Genomic DNA, 20,000 nt, shown 5'->3' with positions numbered 1-20,000 from the left:
TTTCCTTTTTTACTCTGTAGTTGGAGTGACAGAATTCATGGGAGTCAAGAATTGTACTGGATATGGGTAGAAGATCCAGACAATAACCACATGTACCATCATGAGCAGTTCACACTCACCAAAAAGCAAGTAAGTTAGATATTGAAATTTATATTGAGATGTTTTGGTGTTTGCCAGACAAGATTTTCAAAAAACTTTTAATTTGAGCATATAGAATCTGTTCCAGAAATAGTAGAAAAATATGTTGGGAGAAAATATATGGAGATATTTTCCTGCGGAGGTTTTGATTGAAGTTTTTCCCTTTTCTACTTAGGTTGTACGTAAAGAAGAGCAGCAATTGGTGTTCACTATACCAATCTTTGAGCCACTGCCTAACCAGTACTACGTAAGAGCCATCAGCGACAAGTGGCTCAACTGCGAGTCAACATGTGTCATGAATTTCCAGAATCTAATTCTTCCTGAGAGACATCCTCCTCACACTGGTAAGTTACTCAATCTTAATTGATCACTGGGATGTGGTTTCAGTGGCAGATTGCCTTCTGCATGATTTTAATTGCCAGTTTATTCCCCATGTGGATTTTACATTATGTGAAACACTTCAGTGGTTTTAATATTTGTTGTTCTATTATTTACAGATTTACTTGATTTAGAGCCTCTGCCCGTGACTGCCCTTGACAAAATGGAGCTTGAGATGTTGTACAAGTTCAGCCATTTCAACCCAATACAGACCCAGCTCTTCCATTGCTTATATCACACTGATAATAATGTGTTACTTGGAGCTCCCACTGGTTCAGGGAAAACCATTGCTGCAGAGATAGCCATGTTCAGAGTGTTCAGGGAAGCTCCTGAGGCAAAGGTATACATACTACACTTGTCAAAAAATTATGTATTACATTTTAACCCGTTAACGACGGATGACAAGATAACACGTCTAGTGGTTTTTGGGCTACACGACGGGGACGCGTTACTTTGTCTAGCCCGGGGTGCGGGAGGAGCCAGCGCGCAGCGCTGGCTCGCGGCTAATGCGGCCGAGAATCCCGACGCGTTAGGCTTATGCATTCAAGAGTCCCGGAATTTTGGTCTATTTAAGCCGGATTGGCCCCGTCGGGAACGGGTTAACCCATCCACGACGGGGGAATTCTAGCCTTGAATGTCCCAATGCCGGGGCGTTCGAATTATTAGGCCTAAATCAATTGAATGGCTGGCACAATACTGTGCCGCCCGGCCACTGGGCTTTTGAATGCGCGGTACAGTACTGTACCACCCGTCCAGTATGGGTTAATATGACAAAGGGTTATTGATGTGGTTTACATATAAATAGTACTAGGGAGAACTTTTGAAATAAACCATAGATACCTATATATATATGTATATGTATATGTAATATGTAATTTTTAATTTGTAATATGTAATATGTATTATGTATTAGCCCCCTCCCTTACTCTATTGTCAGATTGTCTACATTGCCCCACTGAAAGCCCTTGTCCGAGAACGTGTAGATGACTGGCGCATAAGGCTCCAAGAGAAACTGGGGAGGAGAGTTGTTGAGCTGACTGGTGACGTGTCTCCGGATATTAGGGCCATTCAGGTACGAGCCTAGGAGATGCATAATTTTATTTCATGGTGCATATACCTGTATAATTCTTTGTTATGAAATGATGGATTTTCTTCTGAAATTAGAAGTTGTATTTATGTATTGATCAGCTATTATGATTTCTAATATCTAATCTCGATGTTGATTTTTGAAAAATATGTATGATATGTAGAAGAATTTGCATTTGTTTGTGCAAGCAAATCTGAAAATCATGTATGACTTTTTTTTTTATAGGCTGCCCATGTCATCATAACTACGCCTGAAAAATGGGACGGCATCTCCCGCTCATGGCAGACCAGGAACTATGTCAAGCAAGTAGCGCTGATTATCATCGATGAGATTCATTTACTGGGTAATTCGATACTGCTCCATTTCTTTATTGGATCATGCATTGTAAATTTCTAATGCAAATGTGCACTTTTCTATTAACGAAAGAGATGTGGTAAATGTTTTATTCAATTTTGTTATTATTATTATCATTACATTTTGCAGGAGCTGTTTTCATTATTATTGTTATCATTTATATCACATCTACTAAGATCTTTTTTCTCATCACAATGCACTGGACTATGTTTTATTCCTTTGTTATTAACTTCTGCTAATGTTTTGCAGGAGAGGATCGTGGTCCAGTCCTTGAAGTTATCGTGTCGCGCACAAACTTTATCTCCAGCCACACTAGCAGGAAGCTGCGCGTCATTGGGCTCTCTACTGCTCTGGCCAATGCTAAGGACCTCGCAGATTGGCTTGGCATTGGCCAGGTAATTGGATTGCATGTTTTTATTTCATGTTGATATAGTTTTTTTCTTTTTAATCTAATTATGATTTATTAGAAAGAAGAGAAAAAAACAAGGAAAATTAAGAGTGTAGTTGATACATATAGAGGATTAGATAATTTTATTTTAACTTTTTCACATTTTGTATATTTGTATATTTAATTTCTAAATGATAGAAATGGGAAACAAATTGCCTTTTCAGCCTAGACAAGTAGCATTGTTGAACAATTTATTTTGCAGATGGGCTTGTATAATTTCCGTCCATCAGTGAGACCTGTGCCTCTTGAAGTACACATTGCAGGCTTTCCTGGGAAACATTATTGCCCTCGTATGGCAACCATGAATAAACCAACATTCCAAGGTATTTCTTTGATTTGTTTATTATGTAAGTTTACAGTTAGTTAATGAAGAGGTGGACAGCACTTATCAAAGGTTTAGGTTTATATGGTTACCCTCATTTGAGCAATTTGACAGAATGTGGTAAGGGATCTGCTAGCCCTATTCTATGGGACAGTAACTTTCCTCCTACTATCAATTTTGAAAAATTTTCCCATGCATTGTTTGTCACTACTCCTACTTGATTTATCTCCTTCTTGCTTCCATTTCATATGAGATCATAATATAGTGAACCCACTTCAAATAAGCTCTCACATTTTATGAAGAGCAGTTGCATGTCAAAGGAGGGGCTGTGTCCTCACCCTTATACAGAAAGTTATTAATTTTAATTAGTTCATGAGTGTCATTGTTTGTTTTATGTTATTTTTCTTAAGTTCTGTATTTACTTTTCTTATTCTGAGTTCAGTACTGATAGAAATTAGAAGTGTCAGCTCAGACTGTTATTACTAAATTTATTGATCTTTGAACACATAATATGGATTCCTTTTTTGGCACAGAAACCACAAAAACAATTGAAAATACCTTCAGTTCTAGGAGAAAGGCATTCCTTAGAAAGTATATTTTACCTGAATACTTCTTTCACATCAACAGCCATCAAGCAGCATTCCCCTGATAAGCCAGTGTTGGTGTTTGTCTCGTCCCGTAGGCAGACTAGGCTTACGGCCATTGACCTTATGGGTTTTGTCGTTGTTGAATCTAACCCTAAACAGTGGCTGAAGATGCCAGACCATGAGGTAGGTTTTTTTGTTTTTTGTTTTTGTCTATGTGTTGCATTCATAATTTTTGTTTTCATAGCGTAGCATGGTATATGTTGTACACTTTGTAAAAGTAGTGAATGGTTTAGCAGCTGATTAAGAATTTCTTGTTGATACTAGCAGTTATCTGAATCTATTAGAATATTGAAAACTGTTCTTGAATTATTACCTTACCTTCATTGTTTAGGTCTTAGGGTAAGAATCTTTCATGGTGAGCATTTTCCACACATAGTATGTTATATGAGTTTGTTCCAATTACCCTATCATTGGAAGAAACTTAGAAGGAGTTTGGGATTTGCAAAACTGATTCTTGACTTAGAGACCAAATATGTGATGTGTGAAGCAAATCTTATATTGAAATAAGGACTCCTTAGTTAGAAAAAATATATTACTTCAGATATATGATTAAGTTATACTTGAACTTTTAAATGTTTTTGTTTGTTGCAAAGTTAAATTTTTTTCTCACTTTCTTTCTGTAGATGGAGCAGATATTGTCAAATGTCCGTGATGAAAACCTTCGTCTCTGCTTGTCGTTTGGAATTGGTCTTCACCACGCGGGCTTGGTAGAGAGAGACAGAAAAGTTGTTGAGGAGTTGTTTGTCAATCAGAAAATCCAGGTAATTACAGGAGACTATTTTTGAAATATTCTGAACCTCTACTTCTTCTACCTCTGCTTCATCATCATTTTTTTTTGTTTTGTTTGTTTGATAGTTTTGTTTGGTTGGATGAATTACCATGGGGGGTGGGACTGGGAATGGGATTAAGCACAGGTATGACTGAGGGAAAATACATACATCTGTGTTATTTGCAGCATTGAAGGATAGATTGTTGTACGCACTTGTACATATATATATTAGTTAAACTGATGATGAGGACTTTTCCCAGATCCTCATTGCAACATCCACCCTTGCATGGGGTGTGAATTTCCCAGCCCATCTTGTTGTGGTCAAGGGAACTGAATACTACGATGGAAAGACCAAGAGATATGTAGATTTCCCAATTACAGGTATGTAGGCCTTGTAAACAGGTTTGTGTTTTTACTTTATATTGTATTTTTGTTTGTTTGTTTTTGATGTAAAATTAGTATCCAGTATGATTTTTTTCTTAATATGGTTATCGAAATTGAATTGTACCATTGTGACTGCTCATGTCATTATAACTACAATAGACTTGAGATGTAAGCTGCTGTTGTATAGAGAAAGTATAGAGAAATATTGAATCAAGTCAGTTCCAAATCATTTCAGAGATATGTTAAAACATTCTATCTCTTCTTGCTATTGATATGATATAATATAATTACTAAGCCAGTATGGTGATGTACTTTATATCATTTTTATTTCCATACCCATTTATTTTAGATGTATTGCAAATGATGGGGCGAGCAGGACGACCACAGTTTGACACACAGGGTGTGGCGGTCATTCTTGTTCATGACCAGAAGAAACATTTCTATAAGAAGTTCCTCTATGAGCCGTTTCCTGTAGAGTCCAGGTAACGTATCTATATGGATACCATAATCAAGCCTATATATAAAGTGTCAGGGCATGCTGAAGGGTACCCTCTTATTTATGAGGAAAATAGCTATGTGATCGTATATCAAATTATCACAAATGGACATAATTTTTCACAAAGAAATTCGTTCTCGTGAAAATCTTACTATGTAAATATTTCATTATCCTAGGGAATTATCTGTTACAGCTTGATGGGTGTCCTGCCAGATCACATGAATGCTGAGATTGTTGCTGGCACCATTTCCACAAAGCAAGAAGCCTTGGATTACTTGACTTGGACCTATTTCTTCAGGAGACTTGTCCAGGTACTCGAAAGTAGAGTGGGAATGTGCTGTCCAGGGAGTAAGCTTAATTGTTGAAAAAGACTTTAGAGAAGATTTTTTTCTCTCTTGTCAGAATTTTAATGTCTTAAATTTTTTCTCAATAATGTCATCATAATCATTTATAATTGGTTGCTTTTGTAGCGAAGTTATGATCAGTCATTAGTTATCTAATTGATTTGTCAATAGGATTATGGTGCTCAAATACTAAATGAAGCTAATATTTGCTGCAGAATCCATCCTACTACGGACTAGAACTGGATGATGAGGACCGAGCAAACAATGCCATCAATGCCTTTCTCTCTCAAACTATAGACAGGTCACTGACTTGTCTAGAAAATGCTTACTGTATTGAAATTGGAGAGGTGGGTCTATTTGGATGATGTCCATGAAGTATCATTATATTCTCATTGGTAATGTTTTGAAAGAAATTATAATTGTCCTTTATGCAATTAACAAAATAAGATACAATTTAATGTAATGTAATTTTTTAAATAAGTAAGCATGTTTCAAAAACATAGAAGCTTGATACAAAAGTTGAGATTTTGTAAAAGAAAACTTTGCTTGCAGGACAACCGCACCATCAGGACCACGCCCCTTGGCCGCATAGCCTCCTTCTACTACTTGTCCCACGAGACCATCCAGCTCTTCCACGATAAGCTCAATGCCAGCATCTCTATGGAGGAACTTTTGGATCTGATGACACAGGTTGGCAATTTTTTATTTTTTTATTTTGATTTTTTTTTCTGTTCATTTGCTTTTTTAGTAAATATTGGAAGGGAAAATGTTGTGTGGATTAGGACATTCAGTGTTTTTTTCTTATACTATTATGGGTTTTCAGAATATAAAGTGGCATAACCATTGATCCCCATTTATATTGTATTAGATATTTCTATTTATTACAACTGATATTCACTTCCAGTTTTAGCCCATTAATGGTGGGACAAATTTTGCTTTGACAAGTCATTTTGCCAGGGTATTTCACAGTGCATTGGCCTAGTGACCTGAACTATTTATACACTGAGGCAGTGACAAGCTGCTATGCACCCAAACACCCTGCATGTGAGGGCCAGACAATGGCATGAGATGTTCATGTCATCTGGCAGGAAGACCAGCCAAGCTATGGCATGAACATCACATCATCTGGTGTTGAGGGGATAATGAGTGGTATTATTATTTTTCTCCTCCTCTCCCTTAGGCACATGAATATAACGAGTTGCCAGTTCGTCACAATGAGGACAACTTGAATGCAGTGCTAGCAAAGTCCTGCCCCATCAAAGTAAATGAATACACTTATGATTCTCCCCATACGAAAACACACCTGTTGCTTCAGGGGCACATGTCTCGGATTAAGCTGCCTTGTGTTGATTACCTCACTGATACAAAGAGTGTATTGGACCAGGCCATAAGGATTTTACAGGTAAACACCATCAGATCTGTTTATTTGATTATCTAAGTTGACTGTTTTTCTGTCTGCTTGTTTAGTTACTTGTATATATGTTTACTGGGTTATTGATTGATTTCTAATGTGGAATATTTCTAGGAATGAATGGTTAATTTCCTCTCATCTTGAGCTTTCCAGCAACTTATTGTAGAGTAATTTTAATTTTTTTGTATTTTTAATGGGTATCTTATAGCAGGAAGAGATCTAAAAATAGAAAAAAATGAGCAACTCTGTTCATTTGACCCACTTTAACTTAGAATGTTTAATCTGCAGGCTATGTTGGATATCTGTGGATGTGCAGGCTGGTTGGCTGCTGCACTACAAGTCCAGGTGTTGATGCAGATGGTGACACAAGCACGATGGCACATGGATAGTTCCCTCCTGACGCTGCCCTATGTTACTTCTGACACTCTCTACTGCTTCAGGTGGGTTTTTTATTCTTTCTTTCTTTGGTTATAAAAGTTTGATGATTTTTTATCTTTTCTCTTCTTTCATACTTTTTTTTTTATAAACATTACCTATTCAGAAATCATATTAATGTATTTTCTGAGAGTTTGACTGTGAGAGAGAGTAAATGAACAAGAGAGAGTATAAGAATGAGAGAAAGTATGAGAACGAGAAAGAGTGAGTGAGAATGTATGCCTGTGTGTGTGTGAGTGAGTAAAAGACAGGGAAATTTGGTATGGTAATGACTACTCATTTTTAATGAATTGCTCAACAATTAATTGGTTTACAGACATGATGGAAGAAATATTCAGAGTTTGCCAGAACTTGTGCAGATAGTCGGCAAACGGTATGAAACACTGGCGACAATGCTGAGAGAAGAATTAGATGAAGGGCAGATTGAAAATGTCTTTAAGGTCGTAAAGCACCTGCCAGTACTCAATGTTGGTGTGGCTGTCCGAGGTTGGTGGGCTAATACAGAGAATCAGTCAGAAGCCAGGGTCAACATCAGGAGCACAGGTTTGTAGAAATTGTACTTCCTACAAGTGCTATTGTCTTCTTTTATTACTTCACATATGATCTGAGAATGATATCTGGTTAACCCTCTCTGGACGGGTGGTACAGTACTGTACCGCACATTCAAAAGCCCAGTGGCCGGGCGGCACAGTATTGTGCCAGCCATTTAATTGATTTAGGCCTAATAATTCGAACGCCCCGGCATTGGGACATTCAAGGCTGGAATGCCCCCGTCGTAAATGGGTTAATCTTAGTGATGAGGATGATGTTTTTAATTGTGATTCCCCCCCAACCTTCTATAGATAAAACAAGAGACTTAGGTAAGCCTCACTGTCAATTAACTTCTAAATGACTTTTTCAGAGGAGAACCGCAAAAGCAGCGACTGGGTTGAGGTCCACGCAGATCAGGAATATTCCCTAACCATCCAGCTTCACCGCTTGAACAGGGTTTGTGAAATGTTTAACATATATGTGAATGATCTAATTATGGGTTGTTTCTTTCCTTTTTGAAAACAAAGTTCATGATGATATCTTTGTGTGTGTGTGTGTGCAGCAATGTTATATTTTTCATCACTTTTCCTTTTTTATCTAATAACATCCGTCCTTCCCTCAGAGTCAAGACCTTCGCATACATGCTCCCAAATTTCCGAAGCCGAAGGATGAAGGCTGGTTCTTGGTCCTAGGGGAGGTAGAGTCTGGAGAACTGCTAGCACTCAAGAGAGTTCCACCTGTCCGTGGAAGAGCCACTCACACCCTCTCCTTCAAGACACCCGATCAACCAGGTGAGTGCGAGTGTATGGAAAGGACGAAAAAAGAAAGAAAAAATCCAAAGAGGTATTACAAGCTAGTTATCTTCCATCCTCTTTTGGTGATTTTGATTGTAAGAGAAAAGGGAGCAGATTTTATTAGTTCGTAATTGGGAAGAAGTAATAAGATTAATCTCTGTTTCAGAAGAATAATCCCATACCAATTTTATTTCAAATGGAGAATCCTATACCAATTTTTTTTCATTATAGATAAAACCAGCTCACCACCATATTTTCCCCTCCCCCCCTCACAGGACGTGCAGTACTGACACTGTACATCATGTCAGACAGCTACCTAGGCCTAGACCAGCAGTACGACATCCCCCTGGATATCATTCCCGCAAGCCTTGAAGCCCAAGTGAACTCGGAACTTGTGATAAGCGTAGCAGACGAAGAAGTGCTCACCAAGTGGCTTCCACCCCCCTCGGACACTCCTGCTTTTAAGAAGAACTAGTACCAGGGAGATCAGTGAATGAACAAGTGCGAAGTTAATTTAACTATCTCGAGGGGAATTGAACTTCCCATTTGAAGCGATTGTTATTGTAAATGGATGAAATTTAATATTTTAAATTTTAGAAACTGACGTGAATTTCATTATTTGAGGATAGTTGTATTTTTTTTTTCTTTTTTTTTTTTTAACCATCCTGTGTTAACTAAAATTAGTATTAAATATGTTACACCTAAAGCTTGTTTGGATTATACTTTTCTAAAATATATGCATAATATATGCACAATATATGCGCACACACACACACATCATGAGTGTCAAGAGCAAGTTGCATCAGAAGACATGATTTTTATAAAACATGCACAATGAATAGGAAATGTAGTAGTACTTAGATATCTATCTAAATTTAGTAAAACATATCTATCTAAATTAAAACAAGGATCTGCTAAAAGAGAAAGACCATGGATTCAGTTGTCCAAAGCCTGAATTTATGTCAAATATGTTCCCCATAAAAGAAATTATAATTGCATATTCAAGTTCTTATCAATGAAATTTTTGGTTTGTAGGGATTCATTATTCTAGATTGACAGATTGGCTATTGAAGATTATCTGCCATGTTAACAGATAATTGGCAGACTAATCATGTTTATATAAAATCCTTGAAATTCTACATACCCATTCATGCCGGGGCCGTTCCGGCTTTGCACGGTCGTAATACCGGGGTTCTCGAATGCATAAGCCTAACACCTCGAGATTCTCAGACGCACAAGCTGTGAGCTTGGGCTGCCCACCCGGGCGTCTGACGCGAAAATCACATAACGTGTCATCACGTCAACCGGCTCCAATGGGTTAAAAACAACTCTTAACCCACTCGTGACGGGGCATATATTTGCCTAATGCCACTCCTGCTGGCAAGATAGCATGAGTGTGCAGCTTCCTGCTGAAAGATTTCTCAAGGCGCAAGACCATACGTCATTGTATTTCATAGTCATTTTCCCCACCCCTATTCTATGGGGTGATAGGAAGAGGTTTTTGCATATTTAGGGAATATTTTTGACAAATCAAGAAAAATGTAAATGTACACATGCAATTACAATGTGTATATACAGACATAGCTACGTAGAACATATATAAATGACATGATAGGACGTTATCCGTCGCGAGTGAAAAATTCCAATGACATGATGGCATGTCATCTGGTGTGAAAGGCTTTATATACTCAATGGGGTAAAGGGTATTTGCAAGTATCTGGTATCTGGTTGGCCACACTCAGTGGTTCCTGGCATCCTATACAAGTAGTGTGTGGGGATCTATCTGTTAGCCACCCATGTGTCAATCTTGTGTGCCTGATTTGTAACCTTTCTAATGCAGTTCATATTGGTACATATGAACTAGATACCAAGATCTTCCATTTCTGATATTTGTTGGAATCAGTGGTCCATCACTGATTTCTTCTCTGTGTCTGACTGTTTCTCTGGGGTTTAAGGTTAGTGAGAAGGAAACTAGCAGCATTGGGGCAGGCAGCCTTACCCCTTTGGCTACCAGCTCCTTCCAGAGCTGATACCCAGCAGAGAATAATCAGTGTCTGTGAAGACATTAAAGTCGGCCACTCTTTGAGTTCCCTCACAATTGGGTGGCAAGTTCAAACTGTAAATGTCCTGTGAGATTTAAAGAACATCATAAAGTTACGGCTCTCTATCCTGATCGTTTTGGTCGTGGCAATGATGGTATTTGGCTCTGCAGAAAATTTAGATGTGGTGGCAGGGACTTGAAGCTTTCCATATATATATCTCTGTTGAAGATTGGTATTTTGAAGTGTGATCTAGGAACCTCTGGGGAATGCCAACAAATAAGATCCTGCAGAGATTCTTGTTAAGAAGGCTTCTCATTCTTCTACGGAAAGAATATCCATCTGCTTGATGGTCAAGGGGTCGAGCATTTGCAAAATAACAACGAGTTTTGGTGGTTACTATCTCGAGCTGGTTGATGTGTGGCAGCCACAATAATCTCTGGTAAAATTTCAGACCCAAGAACTGTTGATAAATAAAACCATGGTATGTGGTCCACTGCAGTTCTGTGAATCAAGTACACTCCCCGCCAAGGAACCACCTTGTCGTGGCGCGGGGGCTTGAACTCCTTTCTTGGACAAGCCCGCTCTGGATTTGGCCAGTCTCTCTGTCCCGTTGAGGTGACCTTCTAGCGGCGGGCTCTCTGAGGAGGGATGACTAAGTGTTCCTAGGTGCTGATCTAGTAGGTGGGGTCGCACCCCCCCTGGTCCTCCCCCCAAGGGGGCCTACACCTACCCACGTGTTTGCCGTGCGTGGTGCCCCTGTGCGCTGGGAGACGGGAGTCCTGGAGGTTGAGCGATGCCGTGTATGAGTACGCCCTGCGGCTAGCAACACGCCTCTTTGGTCCTCTATTCCAGCAAGACGGGTGGCCTGATCTCGACTCGGTTAGGTCAATCGGCTGGTCTCTCTTGTGAGCTAGGCTAGGGTCAAGTAGCTCCTGCCTTGCAGGCAATCGCATGGTCTTGAGAGTGCCATTAACGCGAGGCCGGGGTTGCGTATATCCTCCCACCACCCCTGTAGCTCCTGAGCATGGACTCATACAAAGCTTCCCCTTGTTGGACTCCGTGGTGGGTGGGGGCGTGGGAGGATGAAATGAACCACTTATTACATGGCAACCATAACTCATAAACCCATGACTGACATCCCTGTTGACGAACCTTGCATGAAGATGACAAAGGCTGTCACCTTAGACCCCTTCGAGGGCTTTGATGACAAAAGGGAAAAGATGGGCAGGGATCTGGCGTCGGTCCAGGAAAAACCCACCCAAGTACCTCGGGCTGGACCCTCCAAACCAACCCCAGGCTCTGACAAATCTCTGGCGTCGGTCCAGACGAGAAGTCAATCAAAAAATGGAAGCCAGACAGGACCCTCCAACCCTACTGGCCCCACTGGCAAAACTCCGGCGTCGGTTCGGAGAAGAGGCAAACGACCTCGGACGGCTTCGGACTCAGAGGGCGAGTCTGCAGCCCCAAGTCGGTTCCCCCAGTTTAGGGTTCCTCCTAAACCGGAAGGATTCGACAATGCCTACCAGATGGTACGGGCTCTGGAAACCCAGAGACAGTGCCGTCTGACGATTAGAATTGCCAGAGACAATGGCATGATAATCGTTCCAAAGGACCAAGCCACCCTCACCTTCCTCCAGAAGACTGACAAGCTCCTGGATGGGCGGAAGGTGAGCCTGTCGGCTCTGACTCCCGAAGAGAGGAAGTCCAAGATGGTGCTTCTTGGCTTTCCTCTGATGTATGACCTCGAGGTCATCACTGCACATTCCAAGGTGGTGGGCGCTTCTCGACTTTTGAAAGGGAAGCACCCAACCAGACAAGTCCTGGTCACCTTGGAGGGAGCTCCAGTTGCGTCCTTGGATCTTGGCAATTGGGGCTCTTACAGACTCAGGACATACGTCCCAGACCCGCTCCGATGCTTCACGTGCCAGAAGTACGGACACCACAAGGCCACTTGCTCTGCAAAGCCGAAATGTGGTGTCTGTAGTCAGGCACACAGAACAGAGGTATGTCTCAAAGCACACAAAGATGGCAAGCGAGACATCACTGCCAAGTGCCCAAACTGCCATAAAAAACACCACGCCTGGAGCCTCGGATGTTCTGTCAGAAAGGAAGAGGCTCTTCGGCGGCAAGAGATCGTTGCAAAACGACCAGACTTTGTTCCCGCCCCTCTAGGCACGTATGTCTGGGGGCAGAACAAAGGGGTAAGGGCTCCCCCCCCTCCTAAGAGGAAGGAAGCACCGCCCAAAGCGAAACCAGCACCGGACGCCTCCAACACAAAATAGTTCCCGGCGCTGGTGGATGTTCCAAGTCGGAAACAGACCCGGAAGGGGTCTGGGAACACCTCAAAGGCTACCCCAAGAGCGGAGAGTCCGACTTTGTTCACAGAGAAGGACTTGACGCTCCTGCTGAAGACAGTTGTCACAGCAGTTGCGACGGCATTGGGAAGGACCAGCGAGGAGACGGAGAAGGCAGTCGAGATAGCCATGACGGCAATGACTCAGACCGTCAATGCCCTGAAGGAAAAGGACATGAGGCCCAAGGCCACAACTCCCCCTCCAACTCAGGGCGAGACTCCTTCTCCCACCCCAACTCAGGGCGAGCCCTGTCTCCCCGACAAACCTGCGGCCAAGACCACACTGGCAGAGCCTGCGCCCAAACCCCAAAGGGTGAGGAAGCCAAGGCCACCCAAAAAGAAGGCCAAGGTGACCAGGAATACTCCAACCCCCAGGAGACCCAGCCCTTCCAACTCGACCTGTCCTGACGACAGTGACGAGTCAAGTGAGGAAATCACACTCAGTGTGGAACTCACCAAGGAGTTGTCAGACTCCGAAATGTCTGACGTTACCCACACGGGGGCGTCGGACACAGAGACCGAATACCTTGACGTCAATGACTTAGTGAACGCAGACAAGCACTATGGCCACTAACTTAAGCATACTGCAGTGGAACATCAACAGCTTCTCCCCTAGGGCCGCCCTTCTCCACGCGATCGTGCGATCTCGGAACATTGATGTTGTCATGCTCCAAGAGACGCTAACAGGGGAATCTGTACGCTTCTCGGGATATCATCCCTTTGTGCTACCGAGTACGCAAGGTACCAGAGGCCTGATTACCCTTGTGAAGTCGACTATCCCCTGCTCCCTGATTGCCGGTCCTGGGCAGTGCGGAGAAGGTGTCGAATCCCTTGCTGTTGAGATCCATTTGGCCGGGGGTCCTCTCAAGCTGTACAATGTATACAGTAGGCCAAACTGCAGGGGCTTAGATATCAGTGAAGCCTGTGCTGCTGCAGCACATGAGCTAATTCTTATAGGGGGGGACTTTAATGCCCACCACCCTATACTGGCTCCCACTCAGAGACGTGATATGGCAGGCTGCCATATAGCCGAGGTGCTAGAGTCATGCCCAGAGATTGCTCTTCTCAACAGCCAGGAGCCTACGCATGTTGGCGGGGGGGTCCTTGACCTCACCTTTGTCACTGCGGCTCTGGTCGAGAGAATTAGTTGGTCTGTGGACAACACTGCCACGAGCGATCATTATGGGATAGTCACCACCATCTTGGATGCTGGCCCGGCACCCATGCCCCAGCACAATCCTCGATGGAAGGTGGAAAGAGCCAACTGGAAAGCCTTCCAGGAGGCTCTGGCCGTGTGCCTCAGAACCAGTGACTCCTCACTTAATGATAATGTGGACATACTTGAGGCCAGACTAGTAAATGCCATAGACGAGGCAGCCTCAGAAACCATCCCCAAAACTCGTCAGTGGTCCAGGTGTTTCAAGGACGCCTGGTACTACAATGATGAGATTAAGGAGGTTAACCACAGAATCAATATGTGCAGAAGACACTTTCGCAGACAGAGAACTCCCGAGAACCACACTCTTCTAAGAGAGGCTCTCAGGGATGCTCAGGAAACTGCTAAGAGGTTAAAGCAGGAAAAGTGGCTGGAGTGGTGTGAGTCCTTTGGCCACCAAACCTCCCTATCAGAATTGTGGAACCGTATCAGACGGGCCACGAATCGCTCAGCCCCCAAAAAGACCCACCATGACCCGCGGTCGGAGGCGGAGAGACTGGCACTCGAGTTCTCTGCTAGAACAAGTAGCGTCGGACTACCAGCAGAGCTGAGGGCATGCCAAGAACAACTGCTCCCAGGCAGGCATGCCCTCATCAGAGAAAAGGCGGTCGAGCCTGATGATACAGATGCCATGTTCTCTCTGAGGGAATTACGGCGAACATACAAGTCCAGTTCCCGGTCAGCCCCGGGTAGCGATGGGATCTCCCACCCCATCATTTCCCACCTAGGACATGAAGGTGAGCTTGCACTATTGCATCTCATCAACAAGTCCTGGGAAACTTCCTCACTGCCACAGTGCTGGAAGAGGGCTGATATAATTCCCGTCCCCAAACCAAAGGAGCCAGGACGGTACCGCCCCATCTCCCTGCTTAGCTGTCTAGGAAAGACAGCAGAGAAAATGGTACTGAATCGGCTCCAATGGAAGCTGGGACCTCCACATGAACACCTACACGGGTTCACAAGGGGCAAGAGCACTACCCACAGCATTGCCACCTTACTGAGCACTGTCAGCAGCAGCAGTGCTGTCATTGTCTTCCTTGACCTGGAGAAGGCTTTTGAACTGGCAAACCCGTTAGCCATTCAGGAGATCCTGATCCGCAAGGGAATCAAAGGCAGGCTGCTTGCATGGATTGGCGATTACTTTCGGAACAGAACTGCCAGAGTGAAGTTCCAAGGTCACCTTTCCAGGCATTTGCCTCTAGAGAATGGCACCCCTCAAGGAGGGGTCCTTAGCCCGGCCCTGTTCAACATCCTCATGTTAAACATTCTCGACATTCCACTCCCAGCGGGGTGCACGATCATCTCATATGCAGATGATCTAGCAATTATCTCCACTGGGAGAAGAAATGTGAATCCAGTCAGAAAGGCCCAGCGTTGTCTGGACCTAATAACTGAGGAATGCTGCAGAGTCGGGCTTAAGATCTCAGCAGCCAAATCGAAGGCAATGGCGCTGAAACATGATGTCTGTGATCAAAGACTGCGAGTCCAAGGTCTAGAGCTTGAGTGGGTACACGTCTACCAATACTTGGGGGTGTGGATCGATAAGAACCTCACCTTCCGCTCCGAGATCAAACATCTCATAGACCGGACCAAGGCAAGACTCTCTGTCATGAGAGCTCTGTCTGGGCGGCGCTTAGGGGCTGGACACCGCGTACTAAGATCTTTTTACGTGCACGCTGTCCGTCCCATTGTGGACTACGCCTCCGTCGCCCTGATCACAGTAAAACCTGGACTCAGGAAAAGACTCGACATAATGCAAAACGAAGCCGCCAGGATTATTCTGGGTGCCCCTGGGTGGGCTAAGGTTACTAACCTCCTCCTGGAGGCCAAACTCTTTCCCCTGGACACCCGGATTGATCAGATGGCGGCCCAGTTCCTTGCAAATGTCCTACAGTCCCCACTGGACTCGCAGCTAAGACAGAGAGTGCAGCGTCGGCTTGCACAAAACCAAGAACTCTTTGCTAACAACACCTGGCTGTCTCAAACAACCAGAGTGCTGAAACGCTTTGAGCTCAAAGAGACACTACTGATCAAGGGCATGGACCATCCCCACCCTGACTATGTCTCAGCCCCGCCGTGGGCACGATCCTTGATAGAGTTCTCTGTCATGAGTCTATCAAGAAGAAAAACGCAGTACTCACCGCCTCTATTGAAGGCTGAGGCGGAGAGGAACATTACAGCAATCACGCCGCTGAATAGTAAAACCTACTTCACGGATGGTTCTGTAGACCCCACCACCCGCACTGCAGGCGCCGGTTTTGCAGCAAGGGGCATAGAGAAAGCTATGCGGGTATCAGATAATGCCTCCTCGCTCCAGGCAGAGGCAGTAGCTATTATGGGAGCCCTAGCCCATGCAGCCCAGACGGACGGGCATGTTGTTATACACACAGACTCTAGGGCCGCCATTGACAGCCTGCAACAAAGCACGCCCCTTGATAACGTTTACCTGGTAACCTCGATTCTCACCATTGCTCAGAGAATCCTGGATCAGGGAAGACGCATCATCATCAACTGGATCCCAAGCCATGTTGGTATTGAAGGGAATGACGTAGCTGACAGGTTAGCGGAGGAAGGCAGGAAGAAACCCTTGAGTGATCTTGTGGTGCATCCTAGCCGGGAACTGCTAAGGCGTAAAACGATGGTTGCAGGGCAGGTCGGTGCCCTGCAGCGACACAGAGAGGAAGCGAGAACCTCCCCCTCGGCCAGCTGGTACTCAAACGCCACAGGCTATGAGTCGCTGATACTCTCTCCCAGAATATCAAGGTGTGCTGAAGTCAGTCTGCACAGACTGAGATTAGGCTACCCTTGTGCGTGGCAAATCATCCCCAATATTGGGCAAGATGAGCGACGCTGTGAGTATTGTGGCGCGCCGGACGCCAAATTAGAGCACTACCTGATGGAATGCGAGCACACTCGCTTCCTCAGGCAGGGCCCAGAGACGACAGCCGCCGGGCTGGTTAGACGGCTATGCCTGTCATTAGCCCCCTGGCAACTGGAGCGCCTACAGGCAATCCGACCGCCACGGTAAAAGTTCAGTTATGATGATCAGATGAGTCAGCACTTATAGCCAATAGAGACCGGGCCACCCCCTCCACACAACCCGGGCGAAGCGACGTCTTCGCAAAATCTCTCTGAACTGAGCTGAATTGAATCAGCGATGATGATCAGATAAGATTAGATAAGATGAGTCAGCACTCATAGCTGGCAGAGGCCGGGCCGCCTTGAGCATATAGCCCGGGCGAAGCGACGTCTTCGCATATCTGTCTGAACTGAACTGAGTACACTCCCCTAGGAGCAGTACAGTGCTCATTCACATACAGACTGCATGAGGACCTTCAGTTGTTATTCTAGAGTCATCAGTGCAAAGGGCCAACACACACAAATGTCATTTGTATACTCCATACTTCAGCCAACTAGCATGAGCTGAAATTCACATTCAGAATAGGAAGAAAATTTCTGATAATACCCATTGATGTAGATTAAAAAGAATAGGCTCATTGTTGACCAGTTAAAAGCTACACTGAATTCAGGTATGATCATACAAACATCCTCTCTCAAATTTAGATTTCTGAACAGCACTTCATGAAGCCAGAAGGGTATTACTCAGATGGAGTACATAAACCCTTATGAACTCCTTTAACCCACTTATGACGGGGGCATTCCAGCCTTGAATGTCCCAATGCCGGGGCGTTCGAATTATTAGGCCTAAATCAATTAAATGGCTGGCGCAATACTGTGCCGCCCGGCCACTGGGCTTTTGAATGAGCAGTACAGTACTGTACCACCCGTCCAGAGAGGGTTAAAATACCTTTTTAGGTTCAGATAACAGCAGTGTTGCCGACCATCCCACTCTATTTGGGCTTATGCTTTATACTTGGACAATCTTCAAACTAAGTAATGACTGGGTTCTGCTGTCTCCCTCTTCCTTGTTAATTAATCCCAGTGATCATGATTCCATTCTGTTTTATTGTTTATTAATTTCAACATTATTTTAAAGTTCTTGTTGCACAATAATGACAATTCAGGAAAGGGGTTAAAGTAATACATTAATTTGTAATTTGTAGTTTTACTTAATAAAAACAATCCTTATGATTGAAAACAAGAATACAAATTATACTTTCTCATTTATTGATATGTGACATATACAGACTTAAAATAATTTGTACTCGTATATAAATATAAGTTCACATGACTAGTAAACTTACCGAAAATTATTTATCATTGGTCCTTACCAAAATATACAGAAAACTTTAGCTCAACATCACTAACACAGTAATTATGGAATTCACTTTTTACTATTAATATTCTAGTATCAACTTACCTAATCTGTAACTAAATGACATGCTTTACATTTTTTAATGTAATTAGTGAGACTTCTTTTTTCCCTTCTTTGCACTGGATAAGATGGATCGATAATACTTCAACCAGCAGTATGTGACGCCCACACCGCAGTAGACGGATATCAACATCAGGGGCAAAAATGGCATTTTTTCCTGCAAACCCAATAGCTGGTGGCCTACTTGCTGATATAGGAAAATATTAACTAAACCTAATAAATAAGTAGTTTCGGCAATGCTGCACAGAGGGATTCTTGGGATGAGGCCGGTGTTCTTGCCTGGTAACCAATAGTTCAACAGGGTGTAGCCTGTGAATATAGCATGGAGCAGAAGGGCTGTTACCTGGAAAAGAATCCAACAATAAATAGCTACAAAATCTGAAGTATAATCCACATTGAAGTATAATCCACATTATCTGGGACACTGTCACTCAGTTCAAAGATATAACTTACTTTTATGGGCGTTTCGTGATGTGTGAACAGTAACGGGAAGAGGGAGAAGTGGCCCACCACTGACATTATGATAAAGATTTGTGCTTCCATTTTTTTCTGCAGACACAATAATCTGAGGGAGAAAGAAAAATAAAAAAAAGAAAGAAAAGAAAAAATATATAAACATTTCTTTTTTCTAACCCCATAACTAGAACAGTGGTGACATACATAAGAAGAGAAGTGAATGAATTATACAAATATACATATCAGTACTGAATAATCTTACCCAAGAGGAAGAATGATCAAGAGGATGGCCTTCTCATGCACGTGCCAGCCAAACATGTAAGAACCGAACCCACACAGAACAAGACAACGGATGAACTGCCAAGGGTTGTGTGGGGTCTTCCATAGGTTCACAAGACTTGGCTGTCAAAGGAAATGTATTTAGAAGTGCTTAGAATGCAATACATCAATGTAAATTTAATATGGTATGGAGAAGGAGAAGAAGAAGGAGAAGAATCAATGAAACTAAATGAGGAATAAGGGAAAGAGGGAAGTGAAGAAGCTTACTTTGATTTCATTGCTCTGTAGCAAATGCAAACTAAACCTGAGACAAATGACTCCAAATGCAGAACACAATATGTAGTAAACAACATTTTGTAATATAAGACAACTGCAGGTTGGTCATGTGCTGAGATGATTGATGCTGCTCCTCGCTGAGTGGCTGCTCTCCTGAGCATTTTGCTACCCTGTGCACTTGTATATTTACAGAGGCATATCAATTACATGATAATAAGGAATATCATATATACCATTGGCAAACTGTAATGTACTGTCTACTGTACATTATGTTTTGTCTCACACATTTGTTTCGTTTATAACTACCAAAATACAACAATAACAAAAAACAAGCTTCATTTGCAAATAATGTAGGCCTCAATTTTGAGTAGAATGTTATACATGCTTTATCTTTTTTGACACCTTTTCTTAACCCATTCACACAGAACGTATTTTTCGCCTACTCCCGCTGGGAAGACAACAAGTGTACAGCGCTTTGTTCCAAGGTGTGTTCCTGCTGCGCCG

At 43.1% G+C, this 20,000-nt stretch overlaps 2 protein-coding genes across 7 annotated transcripts in view; one reads left to right on the top strand and one right to left on the bottom strand.

Annotated features, from left to right (window-relative positions):
- Window positions 1–9,244, top strand: part of obe (activating signal cointegrator 1 complex subunit obelus) — a 29,843-nt gene extending 20,599 nt beyond the window's left edge. For both annotated transcript variants that reach the window (XM_043024368.2, XM_043024367.2), the window contains exons 27-46: window positions 21–129; window positions 314–482; window positions 636–856; window positions 1,454–1,588; window positions 1,829–1,946; window positions 2,207–2,352; window positions 2,608–2,728; window positions 3,355–3,497; window positions 3,998–4,135; window positions 4,404–4,524; window positions 4,877–5,009; window positions 5,217–5,334; window positions 5,583–5,714; window positions 5,920–6,057; window positions 6,548–6,769; window positions 7,067–7,218; window positions 7,530–7,756; window positions 8,115–8,200; window positions 8,367–8,535; window positions 8,814–9,244. In XM_043024368.2, the coding sequence (XP_042880302.2) occupies window positions 21–129; window positions 314–482; window positions 636–856; window positions 1,454–1,588; window positions 1,829–1,946; window positions 2,207–2,352; window positions 2,608–2,728; window positions 3,355–3,497; window positions 3,998–4,135; window positions 4,404–4,524; window positions 4,877–5,009; window positions 5,217–5,334; window positions 5,583–5,714; window positions 5,920–6,057; window positions 6,548–6,769; window positions 7,067–7,218; window positions 7,530–7,756; window positions 8,115–8,200; window positions 8,367–8,535; window positions 8,814–9,013 (2,998 nt within the window). In that variant the 3' untranslated portion in view covers window positions 9,014–9,244. The remainder of the gene's footprint in view (window positions 1–20; window positions 130–313; window positions 483–635; window positions 857–1,453; window positions 1,589–1,828; window positions 1,947–2,206; window positions 2,353–2,607; window positions 2,729–3,354; window positions 3,498–3,997; window positions 4,136–4,403; window positions 4,525–4,876; window positions 5,010–5,216; window positions 5,335–5,582; window positions 5,715–5,919; window positions 6,058–6,547; window positions 6,770–7,066; window positions 7,219–7,529; window positions 7,757–8,114; window positions 8,201–8,366; window positions 8,536–8,813) is intronic.
- Window positions 9,245–18,256: 9,012 nt separating this feature from the next.
- xit (ALG6/ALG8 family glucosyltransferase xit) overlaps window positions 18,257–20,000 on the bottom strand; it is a 9,137-nt gene continuing 7,393 nt past the window's right edge. For all 5 annotated transcript variants that reach the window (XM_043024371.2, XM_043024373.2, XM_086530446.1 and 2 more), the window contains exons 9-11: window positions 19,204–19,343; window positions 18,939–19,050; window positions 18,257–18,828 (exon numbers count right to left, since the gene is read on the bottom strand). In XM_043024371.2, coding sequence (XP_042880305.2) covers window positions 18,514–18,828; window positions 18,939–19,050; window positions 19,204–19,343 — 567 coding nt within the window. In that variant the 3' untranslated portion in view covers window positions 18,257–18,513. The remainder of the gene's footprint in view (window positions 18,829–18,938; window positions 19,051–19,203; window positions 19,344–20,000) is intronic.

This window comes from Penaeus japonicus, unplaced genomic scaffold (assembly GCF_977035675.1).
Source record: "Penaeus japonicus unplaced genomic scaffold, GWHDUDI00000001_assembly GWHDUDI00000033, whole genome shotgun sequence".
In the NCBI taxonomy this organism is placed as follows: Eukaryota; Metazoa; Arthropoda; class Malacostraca; order Decapoda; family Penaeidae; genus Penaeus; species Penaeus japonicus.
The sequence above is the reverse complement of the archived record's forward strand: the minus strand, read 5'-3'. Positions and strand labels throughout refer to the sequence as shown.